At 41.4% G+C, this 24,959-nt stretch overlaps 1 protein-coding gene across 2 annotated transcripts in view; it reads right to left on the reverse strand.

The window, feature by feature from the left end:
* Window positions 1-3,214: 3,214 nt before the first annotated feature.
* The window catches only part of LOC128507124 (enteropeptidase-like), a 36,191-nt gene continuing 14,446 nt past the window's right edge, over window positions 3,215-24,959 (reverse strand). The window contains exons 6-25 of one of the 2 annotated variants that reach the window (XM_053477772.1): window positions 23,483-23,599; window positions 22,818-22,926; window positions 22,222-22,331; window positions 21,705-21,842; window positions 20,347-20,496; window positions 20,150-20,255; window positions 19,824-19,971; window positions 19,015-19,138; window positions 15,643-15,732; window positions 15,284-15,409; window positions 8,000-8,143; window positions 7,075-7,185; window positions 6,803-6,926; window positions 6,410-6,505; window positions 6,155-6,204; window positions 5,843-6,059; window positions 5,507-5,688; window positions 4,721-4,816; window positions 4,337-4,476; window positions 3,215-3,632 (exon numbers count right to left, since the gene is read on the reverse strand). In XM_053477772.1, coding sequence (XP_053333747.1) covers window positions 3,462-3,632; window positions 4,337-4,476; window positions 4,721-4,816; window positions 5,507-5,688; window positions 5,843-6,059; window positions 6,155-6,204; window positions 6,410-6,505; window positions 6,803-6,926; window positions 7,075-7,185; window positions 8,000-8,143; window positions 15,284-15,409; window positions 15,643-15,732; window positions 19,015-19,138; window positions 19,824-19,971; window positions 20,150-20,255; window positions 20,347-20,496; window positions 21,705-21,842; window positions 22,222-22,331; window positions 22,818-22,926; window positions 23,483-23,599 — 2,549 coding nt within the window. In that variant the 3' untranslated portion in view covers window positions 3,215-3,461. Of the gene's footprint in view, window positions 3,633-4,336; window positions 4,477-4,720; window positions 4,817-5,506; window positions 5,689-5,842; window positions 6,060-6,154; window positions 6,205-6,409; window positions 6,506-6,802; window positions 6,927-7,074; window positions 7,186-7,999; window positions 8,144-15,283; window positions 15,410-15,642; window positions 15,733-19,014; window positions 19,139-19,823; window positions 19,972-20,149; window positions 20,256-20,346; window positions 20,497-21,704; window positions 21,843-22,221; window positions 22,332-22,817; window positions 22,927-23,482; window positions 23,603-24,959 lie in introns of both variants that reach the window. The other variant, XM_053477771.1, reaches the window with a different exon arrangement.

Raw genomic sequence — 24,959 nt, forward strand, 5'->3', positions numbered from 1 at the left:
GGCTATAAACGTTTATTACACTTTATTTAGGACTAAAGATTAGCACTTAGCGCTAATGACGTAGGGAATCCATGCAGGACCATGGAGTATAACGTGTGATAATTCCCTGATGTGACATTATTGTAAAGTGGAAGAAAAATGATGAATGGCTTTCAAAATATTTTACATAATAAAAATGTGAAAAGTGTGGTGTGTATTTGTATTTACCCCCTGTACTCTGATACCCCTAACTAAAATCCAGTGGAACCAACCACCTTCAAAAGTCTCTAAGTAAGTAAATAGAGTTCAACTGTTAATCATAATATAATCTCAGTAAAAATACAGCTGTTCTGTGAAGCCTTCAAAGGGTTGTTCATCATGTAGCCCAAGGAACACACCAGACAGGTCAGGGATAAGGTAATGGAGAAGATTAAAGCAGGGTTAGGTTATAAAAAAATATCCTCTAGTCAAAGTCCAGACCAGCGTCCAGACTTAAAAATTGGCTCTTCACAGACTTTCTTCATCTAATCTGACTGAATTTGAGGTGTTTTACAAAGACAAATGGGAAAAACTTCACTTTCTAGATGTGCAAAGCTGGTAGAGACACACCCCAAAGAACCTGTAGCTGTAATTGTAGTAACAGGTGGTTTTACAAAGTACTGACTACAGTTACCACTAAACGGACTGAATGTAAATGCACACCTCACTTTTCAGATATTTATTTGTGTGGGAAAAAATGCCCATCTTGCAAAACACTTGCAGACCAAATTACTTGCAATCCAAGGTTCCACTGTACACAATATATTGCCAAAAGTATTGGCTCGCCTGTCATCACATCCATATGAACTTGAGTAACATCCAATTCTTAATCCATAGGGTTTAATATGATTCAGAGTCAGCTTCAACTCTTCTGTGAAGGCTTTCCACAGGGTTTAGGAGTGTGTTTGTGAGAATTTTTGACCATTCTTCCAGAAGCGCATTTGTGAGGTCAGATACTGATGTTGGCCGAGAAGGTTTGTCTCGCAGTTTCCGCTCTAATTCATCCCAAAGCTGTTCTATCGGGTCGAGGTCAGGACTGTCAAGTTCTGGCTGGCGATCAATATTGACAGGCAGAGTGGCAGAGTAGGCCCGCATGGGCAGCGCCTCCTGCATGCTCCCTAAGCAACTCCTCTCAACTGGCCCCTTTCAGCTCTCCTTTGGGCAAGGCCTCAGACGGGAGTTCCTCATGACGTATATGGTGGCTGGGGCTTTCCTGGCAGGGAATGGGGGTCGTAACATGGAACATAGCTAACTTTTTTCCTCTTTGGTAGTAGGATCCCGAAGACACGAAAAAAAGTGCTACAGGATCTCGTGCAGTCTTTTCGAGGTTGTCCTCAACGCAGAGCTCAAACAAAAGCATTCAGTCCATGGGCCGCATTAGATCACCCCGCTCACATACCACTCTTCTGCAGTTAGCGTCAGCCACACAATTCTGCCCCTTGGACCTCCACGACCTCAAGCTACACTCCCCGCCTTGTTTTTATAGCGCGGGGAAAAGTCCGAGATCCATTAACAATAATATTTTGCCAGCCGATATGGGATATCCCCTTCGCACACATGCAGAAGAGGAGGCTGCCTACTTAGTAAGCCTACGGTATGAGCGAGGAGTGACAACAGATTACGGCGCATAGTAATTTACAGTATAATTATTCAACATTGTGCAGTGAATGTCTCATAACAAACAGAAGGTGCAGTACGTAGGTATATATCTTATCTTTATTATCTACTTACCTACTGCACCTTACACATTGTTAATTATTGTAAATAGGCCACTTCTGGTTAGGTGCTAACTCCATTTCATTGGCTTTGTACATGTACCTTGCACAATGACAATAAAGTTGCATCAAATCTAATCTGATCTAAACAAAAAAAAAAAATCCTGCTCAGCTTGAAGGAAATTCTTAACATGAAATTCAACTTCCTTACAGATTTACGCAGAAACATCTTGATTGTGCTCAATGGCTGTAATGTTATAATGAGGCCACACCACCTTCTGGGTAAAAAGTGCCAGAATAACTTACTGAAAACAGGGGAACAGTGTGTTTAAATGTCAGAAGTGTAAAGTTGTGCATGTGATCTACTGATATAAAAGTGAAAATGCAAATCCAGTGCAAAAACTAAACGAGGAAAGTCAGAGGATGAGTAGAGCGAGGAGGAGGAGGAGATTGAGAAGCAGATACATGGAGAAGACTATAATCAGCTGACCTGGGGTGAGATGGCAGGAAACAGCCCAGGAGGACGTGACACCTTAACAATTAACAATTATACACCGTTGGCAATAAATATACGCAGATTCAATTCCAAGCAGTTAAAAGTTTTACTTGTTTCAGCATTTGTCCTTCAAGTGTAGTGAGTGTTAGTAACCATGATCTCTTCATATAGTGTGTAATATAAACATAGATAAATACTGTAAATAAATATGAAACTGTGTGTTAAGGACCACAATCTTACAGGGTTCTCACTTTCTCCGACCTCTCTGTGTTCAAGAAATCCAACTTTATTAATACAAATTAAATAGAACTTTGTAAACAAACCTATTAAAAAGTGGATGCATTTAATATATATCATGATGTTGATGATTAGTAGTAGTAGTAGTTTTAATATTTTTTCTATTATAAAAAGTGTAAATTACTTTGTTATCTAAGAAAGGCATGTGTGCATGGAGTTTTCCTGTTCTCCCCGTGCTTGGTGGGTTTTCTCTGGGTACTCTGGTCTCTTCCTACAGTCCAATGGTCTGCAAATTAGAGTAATTCCTGAATTGCCTGTAGTGTGTGTGAATGTGTGTGTTAATATTGACCGGAGGTCCAGGCAAAGTTGTGAAAAATGGTAATGCATACAATGGTATCACCACTGGGCTTCACGGTCCGTAATTGGACTACAACGGTACCTAGATGGATGGATGGATATCTAAGATAGCAGGTGAGAAAATTTCAGTACTGCAGTGCATTGTGGGATATCGATAATGTGCTAGTCATTCTCCACTATAAATACCTATGATTTATAAAACCACTCTTTAAGTAGAGGACTATATCATTTGGATTTGGATGGCAGGTGCAGTGCTACTGGTCCTTGGTTTTTCTCTGGTCCCTACAGCAGGTGTAGCACGTCAGGTAAAGAATGAGCTCCAGTCAGTGCTTGACAGCCCAAAGTACTGTGATCAGTTCTAAGTCTTGACATAACACACAAGAGACATCAGTCACAGATGAAGTTGATTTTTATTTAGATCCACTTAATTTCAAGCCCCAGTTAGCAAACTGGAATCACCACATCAGTGTAGGTTTTGGTTGTTTCATCTGCTGTTCTTTAATAAACTGAGTACACAGGTGAGATTTGAAGATTGTTTAGAATATCATAATTACATTTATAATTAAATAACTAGATACATTTTAGAATTCTGTGATATTTACAACATCCATGACACCATGTCCTGATCTCGTTCCATTTCACTCTGTATATAGCCGTCGAGTTTCCAGTATCCAGTCCGTGAACTTGGGAACCAGTGCATAAACTCCTGGACGTCCAGGTCGAGCACAGCCCCTGCCAAACGATGTCACACCCGCCAAAACCCAGGACGCATCCTCCTCCTCACACATCAATGGGCCTCCGGAGTCACCCTGTTACACAGAAAACCATAATGATCTTCAATTCCCACAGTGTCTCTCTAGTCCTCATTTTATCTTTAGTCCTTAATTTGTCTCTGTACCAGTTTTTTTCACTTACTCCCATTTTGTCACTGGTCCCCTTTTTTTTCTTGCTCCCCATTTTCTCTCTTGTCCCCACCTTGTCATTGGTAGTCACTTGTTTTGTGCTCCCCACTATTTTATTCACTGGTCCCTATTTTGTTGTTAACCACTTTGTCTCAGATCTCACATTGTCATTAGTCCCCATTATTGTTCATCCCTGCTTTAGGGTGGTGGTGGTGCAATCGGTTAAGGCTGTGAGTTATTGATTGGTAAGTTGGGAGTTTGAACCCCAGCGTTGCCACTGTTAAGCCCTTGACCATTGCCCTTAACCCTAGCTGCTCCAGGTGCGCTGTAACCTGGCTGACTCTGTGCTCTGACCACAGCTTCCTAACTGGAAAATGATTTAACTGTGCTGTAAGGTACATGGGGCAAATAATTAAAGTGTATTTATTGCATTGTGTCCAGTCCCCACCTTGTCACTGGTCCCCACTTTGTTTTAGTTCCCATTTTCCTCTATTTTATCTCTACTCCACACTTTTTTACAGGTCCCTATTTTGTTGTTGGTCCAGACTTTGTCTGTGGTTCCCACATTGTCACTGGTTACCACTTTATTTCACACACACACACATACACACCTGACAGCTGTCAATTCCACCCTCAGGGTATCCCGCACACACCATCTGTTCAGTTATTTTGTACTCAGGAAGCCTCTCCTGACACACACTGTTATTGATCAGGGGCACCACAGCCTGCTGTAATACATCAGCAGTATTACCTACAGCACACACACACACACACACACACACACACACACACAGAAATGAAACATACGTTCCTGCAACTGATTAATATAAATGAATTCTTTTTTAAACAATAGTGAAAGCGTTTGGGTTTTGGTTAATGAATAAACAGGATTTTTAAGATGATACTTTATTTATTAAATAAACTTTGATGTTCTGATGAATTAATTGTTCCTATTTGATTGCAGAGTTTTGTATCTTTAACCCAGAGTGACGGACCTCCTTCAGTTAATCTCCCCCAGCCTGCGATGAAACACTTTCTTTCTGTCTCAAACTGCTGATTTGGACCCGGCAGGCAGATCGGCTGGATGTAGTCTGAGAAAAATAACATTCATATGATGATGACAGAATAAGTTTCAAGATCAGTTTACACGCGATACAGATTTCCTTCTGCGTGTGTGTGTGTGTGTGTGTGTGTCAGTCTGACTTTAGGTCTCTCAGGGCTCCTACTTGGACTTCAGCCAGTTTGGTTGTGTGTGTGTGTGATGGAGTTTGTTTAGTGGAGTGTGTGTGTGTGTGTGTGTGTGTTTGGTGGAGTTTGTTTAGTAGAGTGTGTGTGTGTGTGTGTGTGTGTGTGTGTGTGTGTGTGTGTGTGTGTGTGTGTGTGAGAGAGTGTGTGTGTGTGGTGGAGTGTGTATGTGTGTGTGTGTGTGGTGGAGTGTGTGTGTGTGTGTGTGTGTGTGTGTGTGTGGTGAAGTATGTGTGTGTGTGTGTGTGTGTGAGTGTTTTCCCTGGATTAAACCTGGATGAAGATCCTTTATGTTCATCCATCAGATAAAAAACCTCATCGTATGTTATGACCACAATCGTGCTAGTAAACGTGACTCGTTAGCTGATTAGCTAATTACTGTGAGCTAAAGTTATCTGTCTAACGCTACATTAGCTTTAAATGTTTTCTTTTGTATTATTGCTTTTGCTACTTACACCCAGTAAAGAGTATGTTCCTATCCCAGTGATGGAGTGTATATGGGGTGTGATGAAGTAATAGGAGTTCCCAGTAGTTACCTGTGAAGGTGATTTTGTCCTGTAAGTGCATAAGTGCGATATCTGAGTCTTTGGTTCTTTTGTTGTAGTTTTGGTTCATGATGATCTGATCCACGTTATGATGTTGTCTGTCTGACGTGTTGGATTCGTACTGAGCATGAAGACCCAAAACCACGTTCCAGTTGGAGAGGTGAATGTTCCTTCTGCAGAAGTTCATGATGAACATGATTAGAACCAGGGAGGACTAATACAATCATCGGAGCTTCACGAGGGGCTCGGTGTATTACAATAAATAAATATAATGTAATTCTGTTTCTCCTAAATTTCTGTGTAAATGAAACAATATTTTTGCCCGACCCGTAAACGCAGTGCGCGGCCGTAACCAGCCACTGCGAGTCGATTATCGCGGCTCCGCAGATGTGTCGTCCTGTAAAGCGTAGTGAGGCGATCCATGGCCACGCCCCCTTCACCGCATCCTCTCCTCCCACGATCCTCCCGTCCACACCTTCACTCGTTCCCTCCTCCGTTTCCACCCTGGACTCTGTGTTTATTACAACCTTCCGCTTCCCACACGCTGGAACATTACATCATCAACTCACTGTTTTTATTTATTACATCATATTAGGTATAATTAAATGTAATTAAAGGTTTCTGTCTGAAACTACTCACGTTGGTTATTGCAGTGGAGCGATACGGCCTCGTTACTCCGACACGTTTCACTTAAAATAAAGAAGAACAAACAAAAAGGAATTTCAAAATGATGAACTAAATCTCCTGGAAAACTCTTCATAAAAAGTGTTCGGTGCGAAGCTGCTGTAGTCCCTGAGCTCCCCAACACCCGCCCCGAAACACACACTGCGCCTTCATGCCTTTACACTAAAACCACTAAAGGATGTCACTTTATTATAACGTGTTTTGTCGAACCTGGGTTTCACATCCACTGCGCCGTCAGCAGCCTGAGTCACGACGACAAACGGTGCGTCTTCAGCCACAACAGACACGAACGAAGCGTTTCCTGATCTACAGTAAAACAAACACACAAATTCAGTTCATTACAGTTTTAACTAATGAAAGATCAAAAGGCAATAATTAGAATAAGAAGACATTTATAGAGCAACTTTGTTACATATATAATAGCAATTAGAAGATACAGTATGCACCAAATTATACAGTTCTGAAACTCGCGCATTTGCGTTTATCAACGGACCAAAGCTCCGAAGCACCAAAGTTTACCTGTGAATATCCGCCAAGAGCTGTTAATGTATTACACCAGGACAATTTATAATTCTGATATAATGTGAAGGTTTCGATCCTCACCTGTAGCCTAAATATCTGCAGTAGTACAGGGAGAAGTTGGAGCTCCAGTCGGAGGAACAGGCCGTGTAGAGGCGGCTCTGAATCTCAACCTTCAGACGAGGAGAATCCGCTGGGGTTAAGTGCACTGAAACACAGCAGTCAGGGTCAGGAACAACACACACACACGCACACACACACACACACACACACACACACACACACACACACACACTACCATGGTGTTAACTCTCACATACACTCACCACAGTGCATCATGGGTAATGTAAACTCACCACACTGTGCCTCGTCTGAAGCATCGGGGCAGTCACTAACACCGTCACACACACTGGTATCAGACACACACACTCCGGATCTGCAGCGATACTCACCTGCCCTACACGGCTCTGCAGTAAAACATTACATTATTTATTTTAATCTGATTTACTTCTGACAAGATAAAATAAAGTTTAAAGTTGTATAGGTTGCTCAGGACGTTAGAGTTGCCCCCTAGTGGCCTGCAGCTGCTCTGAACTGTGTGCCTTTGGACTTTTGTGTTGTCGTGGTTGTTGGTGGTGAAGCCGGGTGTGAGCACAGGACTGTACATTGACCCGGGCACTGAGCTGGACTTTTGTGAGAGCACGAGCCAAAACTGGACATGGATGGACCTGAAGATTGGCACTGGCTCCAGAGGCTGTCAGGGAAAGCTTGGTGCTGGAAAAGTACCACAGCTTTATGTGCATCATGCTGGTGCTCCCACCAGGGTCTGAGGATGTTCTACCTGCAGCGCTGTAAAGGAATGCCATGCTGACAAAACTGCCCGGTTCTGAGGGGGTCTATCCCAACACCAAGCTTTCCCAACCTGTAGTAATGAGCTTCAGCATGAAGGTCCAAAGTACAAAAACACAACAACCAGTGCAGCTGCAGCCACGTGCCACTAGGGCAACTGCAAACCTTAAACTAATGGTAGAATGAAACACATTAATAAAGTATTAAATAACTTCAATAAAAAAATTAATTAAATAGATTTAAAATAAATGAACCCGTTTGACTAATAGAATTAATTATATAGTTAATAAAATATGCAAAAGATAATATAAAAATTAATATTTTTCTATGTTTATAATATAATATAATATAATATAATATAATATAATATAATATAATATAATATAATATAATATAATATAATATAATGATGTTTATTAATGTTTAATGTACCTGATTGTCCGAGGTTAAAGCCTGTGCTAAAATTAGCCAGAAATCCGCGATTGTTTCCAGAAGCATCAGAGAAGAACATCACCATCATCTCAGAGCTGGTGGAGTAAAGGTCAGGAAACTTACGCTCAGCCCCTGTTAACACATCTTCACCACCACCGTACAATTAACACAACAACAAACAACACTGTGTCACTGTAGTCTATATTTATACATGTCTATAAACAACAACAAGAAGAATAATAAGTAAATAAGAATAATAACAATAATAACCTGTGCAGTGTCTTCAAAAACGTTTATGTAAATATTTTATGTAAAATATAAACACATCCTAACCCTGCATTTAAAAATGATATTATTACAATATTATAATGCAATAATAAAATTATTAAATAATAAAAGCAAACGTTTCTTGTAATATGTAAAATTAAAAATGTAAATTTTATTATAATTAGTATATAGACTTAAATATATGTAGAATATATATTATATACTTCTTTATATATACACATTAAAAAAGTTTTTAAATAAACATTAAATGTTGATGTAGAAAAGGTGTAGATGCTAATTATCAATGAAAGCTAGCCATAGTATTTATGCTGTTATAATTATTGTAAAGAACGTTATTAACAACAAAAGGTTAACATAAAAAATATAACTTATAAATGATAGTAAGGATGATCTGAGCCTTAAAAAAAAGTGGACGTGTCTTATTCTAGGGACATTTTCTAGAAAAATCAGTTTGAGATTTTATTCATATGTATATAATTATTATAATAACCTTTAAAAGGTCATGATGTGTACAGTATTCTAGCAGCAGGGTATATGGTATTAAACTAAAAGGGGAGACCAGGGCATGTTGTCACACTTTTTACACTTTTGTATATCTCGGGATTAATACATCATATTAAAAACATACAAAATAACACAGTCTTAGGTACATACTTTGTATTAATTTCATTTTCATGTCTTGTTTCAGTACTAAAATAGTGAGTGTGAACGTGTGACATGTTGCCCCATGCAGCGGGTAGGTTGTCACACTATGTAGGTCGAGACGTCACACTGGATTTTGCAACATATAAAACAAGAACTAATTTAATGTAGTAAAACCTGTCAAACACTCAAATCCTCACTAGTCAGACTCGTCTCTCATTATACCTGCTTTCTGCTAATTGTGTATTTTAGATTTAGTTGCCCTGCATTTCCTTTGGAAGAGACGCTCTCCACCTTGTGCCTGCCTTACAGACTCAACTGCCTCAGCTGTCAGGAGCAGTGTTGGGGGACGTTACTTTATAGTACCTAAATACAGTACAAGATTACTGTCCTTAAAAAGTAACCAGTTACATTACAGCGTAACTTTCTGATAAAAGTAACTAGTTGAATACTTTTCCACTGCAGAAAATTAAAACTCTGTTTTTAAAACTTTGTCATAATTATTCTACCATTATCACTCAGGGAAGTTTGGCCCTTAATCTGTTAATTACTAATCCCCCTATCTCACCTACTAATACCCCTATCTCACCCACCAATACCCCTATCTTACCTACCAATACCCCTATCTTACCTACCAATACCCCTATCTCACCTACCAATACCCCTATCTTACCTACCAATACCCCTATCTTACATACCAATACCCCTATCTCACCTACCGATACCCCTATCTCACCTACTAATACCCCTATCTCTCCTACTGATACCCCTATCTCATCTACTGATACCCCTATCTCACCTACTAATACCCCCATCTCACCTACTAATACCCCCATCTCACCTGTTAATACCCCATCTCACCTACTAATACCCCCATCTCACCTAGTAATACCCCATCTCACCTACTAATCCCCCTATCTCACCTACTAATACCCCTATCTCACCTACTAATACCCCATCTCACCTACTAATCCCCCTATCTCACCTACTAATACCCCTATCTCACCTACTGATACCCCTATCTCACCTATTAATACCCCCATCTCACCTACTAATACCACTATCTCACCTACTAATACCCCATCTCACCTACTAATCCCCCTATCTCACCTACTAATACCCCTATCTCACCTACTGATACCCCTATCTCACCTATTAATACCCCCATCTCACCTACTAATACCATCTCACCTACTAATACCCCATCTCACCTACTGATACCCCTATCTCACCTACTGATACCCCTATCTCACCTACTGATACCGCTATCTCACCTACTGATACCCCCATCTCACCTACTAATACCCCATCCCACCTACTAATACCCCTATCTCACCTACCAATACCCCATCCCACCTATTAATACCCCTATCTCACCTACTGTACCAATACCCCTATCTCACCTACCAATACCCCCATCTCACCTACTAATACCCCTATCTCACCTACTAATACCCCATCTCACCTACTGATACCTCCATCTCACCTAGTAATACCCCTATCTCACCTACTAATACCCCAATCTCATCTACTAATCCCCCTATCTCACCTACCAATCCCCCTATCTTACCTACCAATACCCCTATCTTACCTACCAATACCCCTATCTCACCTACCGATACCCCTATCTCACCTACTGATACCCCTATCTCACCTACTGATACCCCTATCTCACCTACTAATACCCACATCTCACCTACTAATACCCCCATCTCACCTGTTAATACCCCATCTCACCTACTAATACCCCCATCTCACCTAGTAATACCCCATCTCACCTACTAATCCCCCTATCTCACCTACTAATACCCCTATCTCACCTACTGATACCCCTATCTCACCTACTGATACCCCTATCTCACCTACTAATACCCCATCTCACCTACTGATACCCCTATCTCACCTACTAATACCCCCATCTCACCTACTAATACCCCTATCTCACCTACTAATACCCCCATCTCACCTACTAATACCCCATCCCACCTACTAATACCCCTATCTCACCTACTAATACCCCATCCCACCTATTAATACCCCATCTCACCTACTGTACCAATACCCCTATCTCACCTACCAATACCCCATCTCACCTACTAATACCCCTATCTCACCTACTAATACCCCATCTCACCTACTGATACCCCCATCTCACCTAGTAATACCCCTATCTCACCTACTAATACCCCCATCTCATCTAGTAATACCCCATTTCACCTACTAATCCCCCTATCTCACCTACTAATACCCATATCTCACCTACTAATACCCCCATCTCACCTACTGATACCCCCATCTCACCTACTGATACCCCTATCTCACCTACTGTACCAATACCCCTATCTCACCTACCAATACCCCCATCTCACCTACTAATACCCCTATCTCACCTACTAATACCCCTATCTCACCTACCAATACCCCTATCTCACCTACCGATACCCCCATCTCACCTACTAATACCCCTATCTCACCTACCAATACCCCTATCTCACCTACTGATACCCCTATCTCACCTACTGATACCCCATCTCACCTACTAATACCACTATCTCACCTACTAATACCCCATCTCACCTACTAATCCCCCTATCTCACCTACTAATACCCCTATCTCACCTACTGATACCCCTATCTCACCTATTAATACCCCCATCTCACCTACTAATACCACTATCTCACCTACTAATACCCCATCTCACCTACTGATACCCCTATCTCACCTACTGATACCCCTATCTCACCTACTGATACCGCTATCTCACCTACTGATACCCCCATCTCACCTACTAATACCCCATCCCACCTACTAATACCCCTATCTCACCTACCAATACCCCATCCCACCTATTAATACCCCTATCTCACCTACTGTACCAATACCCCTATCTCACCTACCAATACCCCCATCTCACCTACTAATACCCCTATCTCACCTACTAATACCCCATCTCACCTACTGATACCTCCATCTCACCTAGTAATACCCCTATCTCACCTACTAATACCCCAATCTCATCTACTAATCCCCCTATCTCACCTACCAATCCCCCTATCTTACCTACCAATACCCCTATCTTACCTACCAATACCCCTATCTCACCTACCGATACCCCTATCTCACCTACTGATACCCCTATCTCACCTACTGATACCCCTATCTCACCTACTAATACCCACATCTCACCTACTAATACCCCCATCTCACCTGTTAATACCCCATCTCACCTACTAATACCCCCATCTCACCTAGTAATACCCCATCTCACCTACTAATCCCCCTATCTCACCTACTAATACCCCTATCTCACCTACTGATACCCCTATCTCACCTACTGATACCCCTATCTCACCTACTAATACCCCATCTCACCTACTGATACCCCTATCTCACCTACTAATACCCCCATCTCACCTACTAATACCCCTATCTCACCTACTAATACCCCCATCTCACCTACTAATACCCCATCCCACCTACTAATACCCCTATCTCACCTACTAATACCCCATCCCACCTATTAATACCCCATCTCACCTACTGTACCAATACCCCTATCTCACCTACCAATACCCCATCTCACCTACTAATACCCCTATCTCACCTACTAATACCCCATCTCACCTACTGATACCCCCATCTCACCTAGTAATACCCCCATCTCATCTAGTAATACCCCATTTCACCTACTAATACCCCATTTCACCTACTAATCCCCCTATCTCACCTACTAATACCCATATCTCACCTACTAATACCCCCATCTCACCTACTGATACCCCCATCTCACCTACTGATACCCCTATCTCACCTACTAAAACCCCCTATCTCACCTACTAATACCCCCTATCTCACCTACTAATACCCCCATCTCACCTACTAATACCCTATCCCACCTACTAATACCCCCATCCCACCTACTAATACCGCTATCTCACCTACTAATACCCCTATCTCACCTACTAATACCCCCATCTCACCTACTAATACCCCCATCCCACCTACTAATACCCCCATCTCACCTACTAATACCCCTATCTCACCTACTAATACCCCCATCCCAGCTACTAATACCGCTATCTCACCTACTAATACCCCTATCTCACCTACTTATACCGCTATCTCACCTACTAATACCCCATCTCACCTACTAATACCCCCTATCTCACCAACTAATACCCCCATCTCACCTTCTAATACCATTATCTCACCTTCTAATACCCCATCCCACCTACTAATACCGCTATCTCACCTACTAATACCCCTATCTCACCTACTAATACCCCTATCTCACCTACTAATATCCCTATCTCACCTACTAATACCCCATCTCACCTACTGATACCCCTATCTCACCTACTTATACCCCTATCTCACCTAGTAATCCCCCTATCTCACCTACCAATACCCCTATCTCATCTACTAATACCCCTATCTCACCTACTAATCCCCCTATCTTACCTACTAATCCCCCCATCTCACCTACTAATACCCCCATCTCACCTACTAATACCCCATCTCACCTACTAATACCCCCATCTCACCTAGTAATCCCCCTATCTCACCTACTAATATCCCTATCTCACCTACCAATACCCCTATCTCACCTACTAATACCCCTATCTCACCTACTGATACCCCCATCTCACCTACCAATCCCCCCATCTCACCTACTAATACCCCCATCTCACCTACTAATACCCCTATCTCACCTACTAATACCCCTATCTCACCTACTAATACCCCTATCTCACCTACTGATACCCCATCTCACCTACTGATACCCCCATTTCACCTACTAATCCCCCTATCTTACCTACTAATCCCCCCATCTCACCTACTAATACCCCCATCTCACCTACTAATACCCCATCTCACCTACTAATACCCCCATCTCACCTAGTAATCCCCCTATCTCACCTAGTAATCCCCCTATCTCACCTACCAATATCCCTATCTCACCTACCAATACCCCTATCTCACCTACTAATACCCCTATCTCACCTACTGATACCCCCATCTCACCTACCAATCCCCCCATCTCACCTACTAATACCCCTATCTCACCTACTAATACCCCTATCTCACCTACTGATACCCCATCTCACCTACTGATACCCCCATTTCACCTACTAATACCCCTGTCTCACCTACTAATACCCCTATCTCACCTACTAATACCCCATCTCACCTACTAATACCCCCATCTCACCTACTAATACCCCATCTCACCTACTAATACCCCCATCCCACCTACTAATACCCCTATCTCACCTACAAATACCCCTATCTCACCTACTAATACACCCATCCCACCTACTAATACCCCTATCTCACCTACTAATACCCCATCTCACCTACTGATACCCCTATCTCACCTACTAATACCCCTATCTCACCTACTAATACCCCTATCTCACCTACTAATACCCCATCTCACCTACTAATACCCCTATCTCACCTACGCGGTTTCGCGCGGTGGCCGTAAGTACAGTTCATCATGATTTGGTGCTGTGATTAGGTTTCCATCTTTCCGCGCGTCGGTCCTTGTACAGTCAAACCACATGGGTGAGATAGGGGTATACCAGCAGGAATAACAGAGGGGGGCGGGTTATCAGGGGCGGGGCTTGTAGGAGACTTTCACACACACACTATGGATTTTGAATGACCGCTGCCTGGCTCAGGAGGGATTACATAAATTGTGTAAATTACGGATTACATTTTTGAAAAGTAACTAAATAACTGAGTACTTAAATGGCGACATAATCCGTTAGATTGCTCGTTACATCAAAAAAGAATTCCAAGTACTCTAACGTTACTTTGTAACACCTTACACCCAACACTGGTCAAGAAGAAAAGCAGTTTTTCTGTTCTTTGTTTTTTTTTTTCGGTTGGTGGGCTTTTCTGAACCAGCTTTTTGTCACATGATGCACAAGGGCAACATGTGACAACTTACTCCAAAATGACACAATTTGCCCCAAACTGCCATCTTTGCTAATGTTAGCTGTATCTTAAAGTTAGCTTAAAGCAGAACATTAACTGAAGCAGAACAAGACACTTTATTCTCTCCTCTAACAAGTCCAAATGTACAGCTATTACTTTTTTAAACTAAAAAGTGATTATAACATTTTTTTTAAATAAAAAATATTTTGACTTTTGAATGTTAAAAATGGCAAATTGGTGATCACCTTAGCTTTTCCCAGACAGGATATGACATCATACTACATGTAGATGTACAAAATTAGTGTTTACTTTTACGTAGCACCTTTTGGTCAAGAAAATATTAATAATGTGACAACTAATCCATGTGACCAGACGCCCCGGTCCCCCCTACAGATCGTAATGAATCTCACTCAGTAAAGTGGAATTCGGCTCGACTCCGTCCCGAACCTCCACCACGTCATACACTGCCTCTAGTGAAAAGTCTTGGAAATGCAGCTGGATATTTTGCCCTGGATTAGCATGTAAAATCCACAAACCTGGAAACACACACACACACCCACACACACCCACACACACACACACACACACACACACACACATCCTTATGAACGAGCCGTTACTGTGGAAACAATGACCTGTTTGAGTGAACACATTAATGTGACCCTGCACTACTGTCAGAGCTGCTGTTTTGGGGAATTAATCAACACATTCTGCCCAATCAAAGCGCAGAACTCAGTGTTTTGTTGTTTATAAGAGATGAATTACTCACATGATGCACCGTGTCCGTAGCTGAGAGGATAATTTGGTGAGCTAAAGGTCGAGTTTGATTCATAAAGATCAAAAGGACCTCCACAATCCGCTGTAGTGGAGAAACACAACCAATAATCAAGCAGATGTTTTATTGGTTCTGTAGTACAAGAACTAAGGAAGATATAAACTTCAACACTTAAACATCGGCAGCATGTAAAGTTTATCTTTAACATTACTTAAAACATTAACCAAACATTTTCTTAATGTTTTCTGCTCACCAGAAAAAAGAAAAAAAAAACACACACCAGGATTTAACTGAGCAAATAGTTACGAGTCTCCCAGTAGCTCATTACTGCAGTGATTAATACGCTTCAGTTATTTAACTCTAACTGATGGAGGGAGGAGCTTCTTATTCCTCACACATCCACGTCAGAGACACATCCTGTGGGCGTGGCCAAGATGTCAGTCAAATTATTGTCCTGCATCAACCAAAGAAAACAACTAAGGAGACACTGAAACTACTAGAATTGTGTAAAACGTTATTCTGGAAAATCTGGAAGGATCACTTTTGTCTCACCCTCTTAAAAAAGGAGAGAGGAGCAATATCAGGTGAGTAAAAGTGATCAGGATTGTGGTTTTTATCAGACTGGGGAAGGTTAGGGGTGAGTTACAGTACCAGTCAAAAGTTTGCACACCCCTTCTAATTCAGTATTTTTATGATTTGTTTTCTACATTTTAGAAGAATACTGGGGATTTCACATCTATACTGTATGTCATTAGAATGTTAACATAACAACAACAACAACAACAGGTCAGGTGCTCTGGATCAGTTCCCACAAGAACAGTATTGTGTGGAGTGTGTTTGTAAAACCCATCAAGCTCCATGATGATGAAACTGTCTCTCATGAAGACCAAAACTAAGCTCTGCTGCAGAGGAGAAGTTCATTTAGAGTCACCAGCCTCAGAAATCACCGATTAACAACCAGCACCTCAGATTAGAGCCGTTATGAAGCTTTACAGAGCAGAAGTAGCAGATATACATCTCAATATTAACTGTTCAGAGGAGATTATTGTGTGTTTTGGATAATAAACACCTTCTGTATTGTTTTACAGTGTAGAGAGAAATAAACATCAGGGACGACCGTGGAGTTAGAAGGGGTGTACAAACTTTTCATGGTGTACATGCTGTAGGAGTTTGGCCACAGAACGTTAAGGGGTTAAATCTCAGACGCAGCCAAGTTTAAGGGAACTGATGAAGAACCTCGGATGATCTCCTGAACTTCATCACCTGAATCTACGGTTGGAGAGCCACTTTTAAACATTATTAATTCTTCATTATATCTAGGTCACGTCCCTAAACCTTTCAAGTTGGCAGTTATTAAGCCGCTCCTTAAAAAATCCAATTTGGACGCAAATGAAATAACAAATTATAGACCGATTTCAAACCTCCCCTTTATATCAAAAATATTAGAAAAAGTAGTATCAGCTCAAATATGCACATTTTTGCAGGAAAACAACATCGTTGAAGAATTTCAATCAGGTTTCAGGCCCCATCATAGTACAGAAACTGCACTAGTTAAGATTGCAAACGACTTGTTTTTAGCTTCGGACCAAGGCTGCATCTCAATACTAGTCTTGCTTGATCTTAGTGCTGCATTAGAGACTATAGATCATAACATTCTTATAGATCGCTTACAAAATCATATAGGTATTCAGGGACAGGCATTAAAATGGTTTAGATCATACCTGTCTGATCGATACCATTTTGTAGACCTAAATGGAGAACTGTCTGGTGTAATGCCAGTAAATATATGGGGTCCCACAAGGGTCAGTTTTAGGACCTCTGCTGTTCTCAATATACATGCTTCCCTTGGGTAACATCATTAGAAGACATGGGATTAGTTTCCATTGTTATGCTGATGATACCCAATTATACATCTCAACAAAACCAGACGAAATACCCAAGTTGTCTAGATTAACCGAGTGTGTCCAGGACATAAAAGATTGGATGACCAATAACTTCCTTTTACTAAACTCAGACAAGACAGAGATATTACTCATCGGCCCAAAAACCCGCACACAACAGCTTTCACAATTCAGTCTGCGTTTAGAAGGATGTACTGTTACTACCAGCTCAACAGTAAAAGACCTGGGCGTAATATTAGACAGTAACTTGTCCTTTGAAAATCATATTTCCAATATCACAAAAACAGCCTTTTTCCATCTTAGAAATATCGCCAAACTTAGGAGCATCTTATCCGTATCTGATGCAGAAAAGCTAGTTCATGCATTCATGACCTCCAGACTGGACTATTGTAATGCATTACTAGGTGGTTGTCCTGCATCCTCAATAAACAAGCTACAGTTAGTCCAAAATGCAGTCGCCAGGGTTCTCACTAGATAGAAAATATGATCATATAACACCTATATTATCATCCCTGCACTGGCTACCTGTTCAGTTTAGAATTAATTACAAAATAGTATTATTTACATACAAGGCTTTAAATGGTTTAGCTCCCACATACCTAACCAGTCTTCTAAAACGCTATAATCCACCACGCTCCTTAAGATCACAAAACTCTGGACTTCTGGTAGTTCCCAGAATTTCAAAATCTACAAAAGGGGGCAGGGCTTTTTCATATTTAGCTCCAAAGCTTTGGAATAGCCTTCCAGACAGTGTTCGGGGCTCAGACACAATTTCCCAGTTTAAAAGTAGACTCAAGACGCATCTCTTTAATCTGGCATACGCGTAACTCATCCCATAACCTCATACTCAAGTACATCTATTCTAAAAGGCAACTACGCTAATTCTCTCCATCTGTTCTGTACTTTTCTACCCATCCCGAGGCATCTGGAGATTGTACCAGCTTCAGTAGATAAAGGCCAACCCTGTGAGGATCCTGAGGCATCCAGAGAAGGACCAGCTCCAGCTGAATTCTGCCTTATTATGATTGGAGCTACACATCCTGCTACTGTGCTCTCTAATTTAAATAATTTCTGTTTATATTGTACTCTCAGCTGCATAACACACATGGTGTTATATCATCTCCATCTGTTATCACCCAGATGAGGATGGGTTCCCTGTTGAGTCTGGTTCCTCTCAAGGTTTCTTCCTATTGCCATCTCAGGGAGTTTTTCCTTGCCACTGTCGCCGTCACCGTTGGCTTGCTCATCAGAGAAATTTCATTCATTCATCTCGTTATTATCTAGAGACACTTTTCTCACACATACACAATTTTTTTTTTTTTTTTTTTGTGAATTTCTTTCATCTTTGCGAAGCTGCTTTGAGACAATGACCATTGTTAAAAGCGCTATATAAATGAAATTGAAATTGAAATTGAAATGTCATTATACTGCGATGTGGAGTGTAAATGAAGGCGGCGTGTGATACCCGGCGTCGGAGGGAGGAGAGTCGGGTCAGGGGGAGCTGGTCCACACGGCCCAGAGGTCATGCTGAGGTCATCCAGTGCGACGCTGTTCGTCACACCGCCTCTCTTTATTGCTTCAAATACAATCTGAAACGAGACGCTTGATGATGCAGGGAAACAAAATTGTAGATGAGATGAACATTTTTCTGCTCTTAAGTTATTTCAAGAATTTTATTCTATTAATTCAGTTCTCATCTCGGGTCTGTGTGCGTGGAGTTGGATGTTCTCCCCATGCTGGGGTTCTCCGGTTGCCTCCCACAGTCCAAATTCATGCTGATTAGGCTTATTGGTCCTCCCAAATTGTGTGTGTGTGTGTGTGTGTGTGTGTGTGTGCGCGCGCCTTGCGATGGACTGGCACCCCGTCAAGTGTGTACCCTGTCTCGTGCCTAAAGGCCCCTGGGATAGGCTCCAAACCCCCTGTGATCCTGAACAGGAGCTACAGATAAGTGAGTGAGTGAATTTTACAATTTTTTTATCTAAACTCTTAAGACAAAATCTTTTTGCAGTTTAGTGAAGATTTCTCAGATTTACTGAATGCGAATGACAAATCATATTTGTGTTATTAAAAACAAAAAATAACATTTGTATTAAACCTAAACTTGATTTGGTGAATCAAATCAAAGCACAAATCCACTTAATTCAGTTTGACGCCATTTTTAAAAGTTGTGTAGCAGGAAGTGTTGCTGAAGCAGGAAATAAAGCTTCACAGTAACCGCCTGTGCGGTGGAGTGTTAATGATTGAACTCTGTTCTTTCCCGTGTGTTATTCTGACCATCTGATTGGTCCCGTCGTTTATGGTGATTTGTCCGTAGGTCCAGCTGTTCCCGTAGTTTCCCTCTTTCTGGAACAGAACTGTGATGTTCGAGTCTCGTTGTGAGATCACCCTCAGACTCAGGAAATCCTCACCAAACATGTAATACCTCAAAGAACAAAACACCAATATTGTTTGCTAATATTATAAGATATTAATCATTATATATTTTACATAATGACGGAAATCTTGTAATTAAAAAAATATATATAATTTTTTACATCACAAAGTTTTACTGCCTAAGCTCAGTTCCCTCAGAGAAGAAGAGAAACAGAAATGGTACTAACCAGAACCTCAAACACGTGGGTTCTGATGCAGGAGCCAACGGGAGGCTGCGGAGACGGAACATCTTATCCCAGCTCCCTGGACTCACTGGAGTGATGATGTAGTGGCCTAGACACGCCCAAAGTGGAGTGATGATGAACAGAAGTCACATGATGGAAAGCTGAAATCAATCACTTTGCACTGAGATGTGAAAGTTTACCGGACTGGTTCGCGAACGTGTGGTCGAAGCTCGGCCCGAACCCAGGAGGGGAAGAAGATCCGCTCTTCCTCATCCAGTCTCCTTCATCATCAGCGTCGTGTCTCCAGAAACAGAATCCCTCCTCAAACGAGCAGTTAATCTTCTCCTCATCTGAACACAGAAACGTGATTATTTGTACGTGCTAACGCACGTGATTCATCTAGAAATTTTAGCACGTAATATTTTTAAACACATATTAATCCTATGACCAAGTTTGAACCTGATGGCTTCTCATCATCACTGCAGGGTTCCTCGGCTGTGTGTGATAACGGCACGTTCAGCCAGGATAATGACAGAGGAAAGAAATGAAAAGATCCCGGGAGGGGGGATGAAAACAAAGTTGTGTGTTTGAGCGACCATCGTGGGGTAACTAGTTTTACAAAAATACATGAATGTACGACGACGAAAAGTGAGGCAGGTGGCAGGAGCTACTTTTATTGGACATCAGTAACCAGAACTAAAACCACCCCGGTGTAACAGCACAGCTAAGAACCGACAAACAGCACCTGCACACGTGTGTTTAAAACAGAAGAAGGAGACGAGAGACAGCGCTATAGGAGCAGACATGTCTCCCAATACGATTACTGCGGTAAGGAGTTTACCATTCCAGAGGCTTTAATTTACCTTTTGTTAGAGGTATTATACAACTGCATGTTTCCTCTAACCAGTTCGGCATGCATTTATTTATTCCAACATTTAAAACATGTTTATAATTCAGTATTACAAAATTATGATTATTTATGATCAAATACAATTTTCTAATCAATTGACTGCACTAGTTTATTTATTTATTCATTTATTTAGCTCATGACCAGGGCCTGTTAGCGACAAAGTAATAATAATAATAATAATAATAATAATAATAATAATAATAATAATAATAATATCCTTACTGTATTTTACTCCACACCTATTTGGTCGGAGGGTTAAATTAAGTTGCCGTGTAACCATGACAATGAGCGGGAATCGTGTTTTGTTCTTAGTCTGTAGTTACACTTCATTCTTATAAAGTTCTTAATTCATTCTTATTTTTTTTCTTAATGATACGAAAAAATAACTTCACACCTGCAACAGACTGAGCATAAGATTTCATTCATGAAAAGAGCATGATGTAACCATAGCAACAAGCACATACGCCTGTTAATAAACAAATAACGTGAGGTTTAGCTACATGCAGTATTACCAAAATGTCTTAAGAGACTCTGTGTGAGACCAGAGCGAGGCTTTCTGCATAAGTTGTGCAGTGAAGTTGACTCCGCCCTCATCTAGCAGACATGTAAAGTGCAGAAGTGTACGGATTAGAGACGTGAGAGACGTACTGCTGAGGAGTGTGAGGTTCTCCGCTTGGTATGTGGCGATAAATCCTTGCCGGTTGATGATCATATCAGACAGGAACACCACTGTGGCCTCATGGGAAAAAATCCAAACGACTCCAGGAGACGAACCGGACAGCGAGTCTGAGGAGGACGAGGGACACAGAGTCAGGTCTTCTTCATCTTAATTCATCTCAAACTCCATATTTACTGCATAATGACTAATTAACTCATCAACTGATACTGTAATTAATTTAATATTTATAAACATTTGAAACACAGAAACTCAAAGCAAAGAAAACAATAAATAAGTATTTGTTTAAACTGAATTCATTTGTGCTTAAAATGTACTTCTATTAATTGATTAAAAGTATGTTCTATTTTTTGCATTTTTAAGCTTACTCTGCTCAATGTTCCACAGTTTTCCCAAATACTTTTATTTGTAATTATACTTAATTATTGAGCAAATGACTTGTACAATATGTTACATGTTCACGTTAATAAAAACAGTCTATAAACTCACACGCCAGTGTTTTGGCAGCTCCAATCCCCTCGTACAGATACAGAATATCGATATCTTTTTCTGTATCAAACACTTCAAAGTCGATCCTTATGCTCAGGCCTTTATTAACTCTGAGGAAGAGGTGACCAATAAAGTTTTATAAATAAAGGAGTCGTGTTTAATATTCCAGCAGATTAACAGAACAAAGAGCACAAACGCTTCAGTCAGAGAGAAGAAGGTGTGGGATGTGATCAGGACAGTGATGGTGCACCAGTGTGATGATGTGATCATGTGAAATAATCCCATCATTAACACTGGCGAGGTGCAAAGTGCTGTTATAAAAGGACGAGGAGAAAAGCAGGAAGTCACTCGAGAACACCGGAGCAGAGACGCTGATGAAGGATGAAATCCCAGAGGAACGAGTGTGGAGGAGAAAAGACAGAGATTAAAATATCAGAGAGAGAGAGAGAGAGAGAGAGGGAGAGAGAGAGAGAGAGAGATAGAAAGAGAGAGAGATAGAGAGAGAGAGATAGAAAGAGAGAGAGATAGAGAGAGAGAGATAGAGAGAGAGAGATAGAGATAGAGAGAGAGAGATAGAGAGAGAGAGAGAGAGATACCGTATGATCCAGCGACAGACTGTATTACTGGCATAATCCAGAGGAAAATTACTGCTGTGGAAAAATCCACTCGGCCGCTGCAGGAGGAACTGTCTATCACACATCGTCACTACGGAAACACCATTCAGACTTAATTAATTAATTTATTCATTCATTTTAATTAATTTTACAAAATAGGTCACTTTTCACTTTTCAGTTATTACCTTTCTATTACAATTATTTATTAACTTTTCATTTATATATATCTAAAAAAAGATTTATACATTAATTCCTACATTTTAATCAATTGATTTATATTTATTTATGATATTTATAGGAGCCTTTACTCATCACATCTACTTTTATTATGCACTGTGAAATTCTTTTCTTTGTGTATCGCGTGTGAGGAAGGATTAAGGGCCCTGCTCAAGGGCCCGACAGTGGCAGCTTGGAGGAGCTGGGTCTCGAACAAACTGATAGGAATGAAGAAGCAGACAGACACACAGACAGACACACAGACAGACACACAGACAGACAGACAGACAGACACACAGACAGACACACAGACAGACAGACAGACAGACACACAGACAGACACACAGACAGACACACAGACAGACAGACAGACAGACACACAGACAGACACACAGACAGACACACAGACAGACAGACAGACAGATTATTACCACAAGTGCTGTGAGACTCATCAGAGGCGTCAGGACAGTTCGGTTCTCCGTCACAGAAAAGGTTTTTTAAAACACACGTCAACTTGTCTCTGCACAATATCTGCCCAATAGGACATTCTACTGCACACACACACACACACACACACACACACACACACACACACACACACACACATATGAAAATAAATATCGACACTCATATTTGCTTCACTTTACTTTTTATAGGTAACAGTGAATAAAACCATATTGAGCTGAGAAACACTGAGAGGTCTTTATTATTTAATGTCTTATTGTTTCGAGAGACAGACACTCACCTGGTACAGCTGTAGTTGTAGGTGTGGTTGTAGGTGTAGTTGTAGGTGTGGTTGTAGTTGTAGGTGTGGTTGTAGGTGGAGTCTGTGTAGTGGAAATGTCTGATAGAAGAGAAAACAGAAGGTGATGGTGTTAGTAATAAAACTTGGTCCTGGTCACACTGTAAGATCTGATCGGCTCCGTCCTGAGTTCTGTAACAGACAGAGTGAGTGTGTGTGTCTCAGAGCTAACACCAGCCGCGCAGCATCAAAACAGGGAGCATGACTTATATCAGGTAGTGTGTGTGTGTGTGTGTGTGTGTGTGTGTGTGTGTACATGGCGTACCTGTGACCTGAACGCTGCTGCTGTTTATGACGAGCGTTGCGTCTGGAATATTCTGTAACCCTGAGATTAACTGTTCCTGCACCACTGTTACTTCCACAACGTCCCCGAACATCACTGTGAAGTGAGCAATCACACTGCCTGGACTGTTACACACACACACACACATACACACACACACACTTGATTGATTTGAAATGAGTTCATCTCTGTGTTTTTAATATTTTATCACTACTGTAGGATTAACTCACAAGTAGAGAAAACAAACTAATCCTTAGCTCCACCCCCAGCCCCGCCTCTAGCCCCGCCTCTAGCCCCGCCTCTAGTCGTACCCCTGCCCCAACTCTGACTGTGGCTGGTGTTTATGGTAAACTTCTCCCAGAGTGATGAAGACTGTAAATGTTTTTTTAGGAACGACCTCTGACCTGAAGGCCGTCACTCTGCAGCTCCTTAACTTCGCTCCTAATGAGCCGAGTGCGTACGCCTCCGTAACCTGGAACACAATCACACACAGAAATAGAGCGGTGATGTCATCATCAGTATTATCACACGCACAGCAGGATAAAGACGACAACCTTAAAAAAAGAACATCGCACTCTTATCTTTTACCGTCACGATCCAGGATAAAGTCACAATAAAGTTCAAGTGAATCACCAGAAGCTCGGTGTCAAAGGCCAGAGCTTTAAACTGCACACTGCTCCTGTTCCTGAGCTCCTCAGTGAAACTCGCTCCCTCCGAGATGGTCAGAGTTCCACTGAACGACGAGTTGCTGCTCCCCGCTGGAGCTTCGTTACCTACAACACCAGAGCTGTCCTTAATCACTCAACACTTCAGTACAGATTCA

This window comes from Clarias gariepinus, chromosome 19 (genome assembly GCF_024256425.1).
Source record: "Clarias gariepinus isolate MV-2021 ecotype Netherlands chromosome 19, CGAR_prim_01v2, whole genome shotgun sequence".
In the NCBI taxonomy this organism is placed as follows: Eukaryota; Metazoa; Chordata; class Actinopteri; order Siluriformes; family Clariidae; genus Clarias; species Clarias gariepinus.